The sequence below is a fragment of the Seriola dumerili genome, unplaced genomic scaffold (genome assembly GCF_002260705.1).
Source record: "Seriola dumerili isolate Sdu_G_001 unplaced genomic scaffold, Sdu_1.0 BDQW01002192.1, whole genome shotgun sequence".
Lineage (NCBI taxonomy): Eukaryota > Metazoa > Chordata > Actinopteri > Carangiformes > Carangidae > Seriola > Seriola dumerili.
Window position 1 is genome coordinate 98,958 of NW_019176447.1, and position 2,429 is coordinate 101,386.

General features: G+C 39.7%; 1 protein-coding gene across 1 annotated transcript in view; it reads right to left on the minus strand.

Annotated features, from left to right (window-relative positions):
* LOC111239271 (protocadherin Fat 4-like) overlaps positions 1-1,162 on the minus strand; it is a 10,555-nt gene extending 9,393 nt beyond the window's left edge. Inside the window, exon 1 of the mRNA XM_022769108.1 lies at positions 459-1,162. Within this exon, the coding sequence (XP_022624829.1) occupies positions 459-1,162 (704 nt within the window). The remainder of the gene's footprint in view (positions 1-458) is intronic.
* Positions 1,163-2,429: the final 1,267 nt, after the last annotated feature.

Below are 2,429 nucleotides of genomic sequence, written 5' to 3' on the forward strand. Positions count from 1 at the left end.
ACATTCTTGCTGAATGGAGCAGCGGACTGTCTGTTATTCTCAGAGTCTCTATCCTGCACGTTAATGATGCCCACCTCTGTACCAGGTGACACGTTCTCAGGTATGGGGTTAGAACAGTGATTTCAAGATATATCACTGGAGCATTATCTTTTACATCAAGTAATATCTATTGTATAACTTTAGCGTAGATGTTAGCCCTAAACCATCTTTAGCTTGCACTCTCATTTCAAAAAGAATCTCCTTTCTTCAAAGTCAATCACACCATTTACTCTTAATTTCTCCAGTTTTAGGATCATAGAAAAAACATTTACATCATCGTCAGATACATGACCGAAGTCATATGTACGTCTCCATTTACTCCTTCATCTGCGTCAGTTAGCACTGACTTTAATCCTTATTCTATGGTATCAGGAGCAGAGTTTTCAGGCAGACTGGCTTTATAAACGGCCTGGCTAAACACTGGGGCGTTATCATTAGCATCCAGCACAGTGACGTGTATGACTACGGTACCTGATCTCTGAGGAGACCCACCATCCAAAGCTGTGAGAAGCAAACTCAGCTCTTTTTGTTTCTCTCGGTCAAGTTTATTTTCCAGTACGAGTTCAACCTTGTTACTATCAACAGCGAGAATAAAGTTGTCGTTCTTTTGTAGGTTGTACCTCTGAACAGCATTTTGACCTATATCTGCGTCATGGGCCTCCTCGATGGAGAAGCGGTTACCCTTGTCTGCTGACTCCCTTATATCCATTTCAATCAAATGTTTTTTGAATTTGGGCGAGTTGTCATTTACATCTTGAATATGAAGACTCACACGATGAAGCTCCAAAGGATTTTCTAACACCAGATCTACTTTTAACACGCACGATGCTTTCTTGCCACAAAGGCTTTCTCTGTCAATTCTCTCCATTGCTGTTAAATCCCCGGTACTCAGATTAATGTCACAGTACCGCTTACTAGATCCCTCAAAATCAACACGGGCCCTTCGGGAAGATAAGGTCTTCATATCAAGACCGAGATCCTTCGCTATATTTCCAATAACAGACCCTCGTTTCATCTCTTCCGTAATAGAATAACTCAGGTCTCCATAAACGAGGTGCAGCGTTACAAGAAAGGAAGCGAAGCAGAAGATCGGACGAAGCGCTGGAAATCCTTTGTTACCCATCCTCTGAACATATGCGTCCTCGGTTTGAACAAATGATTGTCCAGAAAAATAAATAATATATTCCAGAACAGACTCAATAATTCAATATTTTACAACAGCGAGCACGATAAAAAATAGTCGGGGAAACAAGGGATTCTTTTGAGAAATCATACCTGACTTTGATGCAGTAACAGTGGGTGGAGATGTCTGTGATACTGTTGTGCTAGCCCACAGCGGCACCATGAGTCGATTTTCACCATTTACACCTGCAAGCAATATTCTGGACAAAGTCTAAACCCGCCTTATCCTCAGCCACTTTCAGGAGAACTGTGTGTCACATGTAAAACATACAGTAAATTCTACAATTTAATGGATTATGTTCAAATATAAATAAGTAGGTCATTCATCTGACAATTCTTATATTTTATTGGCGTTATATCAAATATATATTTACTTTCAAACAAAAACAATCATTTAAAAGTTTGAAACTAATAAATGAGACAGATTTTCACTGATAAAGCATAGTAATGCACATTCAAGCATCATGGATAGGCTACAGCCTCAGCCTATTCAATAAAGACCTGAACCATCATCATAATTAGTAATATCTGTTCACAAGATAGATAGATAGATAGATAGATAGATAGATAGATAGATAGATAGATAGATAGATACTTTATTTATCCCCTTGGAGAAATTCATGTGTCCATTATCTCATTGTTATTAATAATAATAATAATAATAATAATAATAACAGTTAACAATAACTGAACAATAATAATTAAATTAGTCCACTTCCTTTGGCTGAGTTGCTGTATAGCCTGATGGCTGTGGGAACAAAGGATCTCCTCTACCTCTCTGTTCTGCAGCGCAGTGAGATGAGACATTTGCTTCTGTAGCTGCTTCTCTTTCCTGCCAATGTTGTGGAGAGGATGGTTGGTTTTGTCCTAGATGGCCTCCATCTTACATTGCATGCATCTCTCCACAACAGTCCTGAGTAAGTTCAGACTCCTGCCAAGCACAGACCCAGCCTTTTTGACCCTGCCCCTTCCAGTAGATGGCATCCGTGTTCAGGGACCAGTCCAGTTTACTGCCCACGTACACACCTAGGTATATATAAGTGTGCACCACCTCAATGTCCTTCCCTCGAATGTTGACTGGCTGAAGGGTGAATATGCATGTTTTATGATATTGTTAGAGGTATCAACTCTTGAGTAAGCTATGGCTCAAATGAGATGACCAGCTATCCTCTCTATACACCCAAGAAATATGAACATTACTGTCCTCA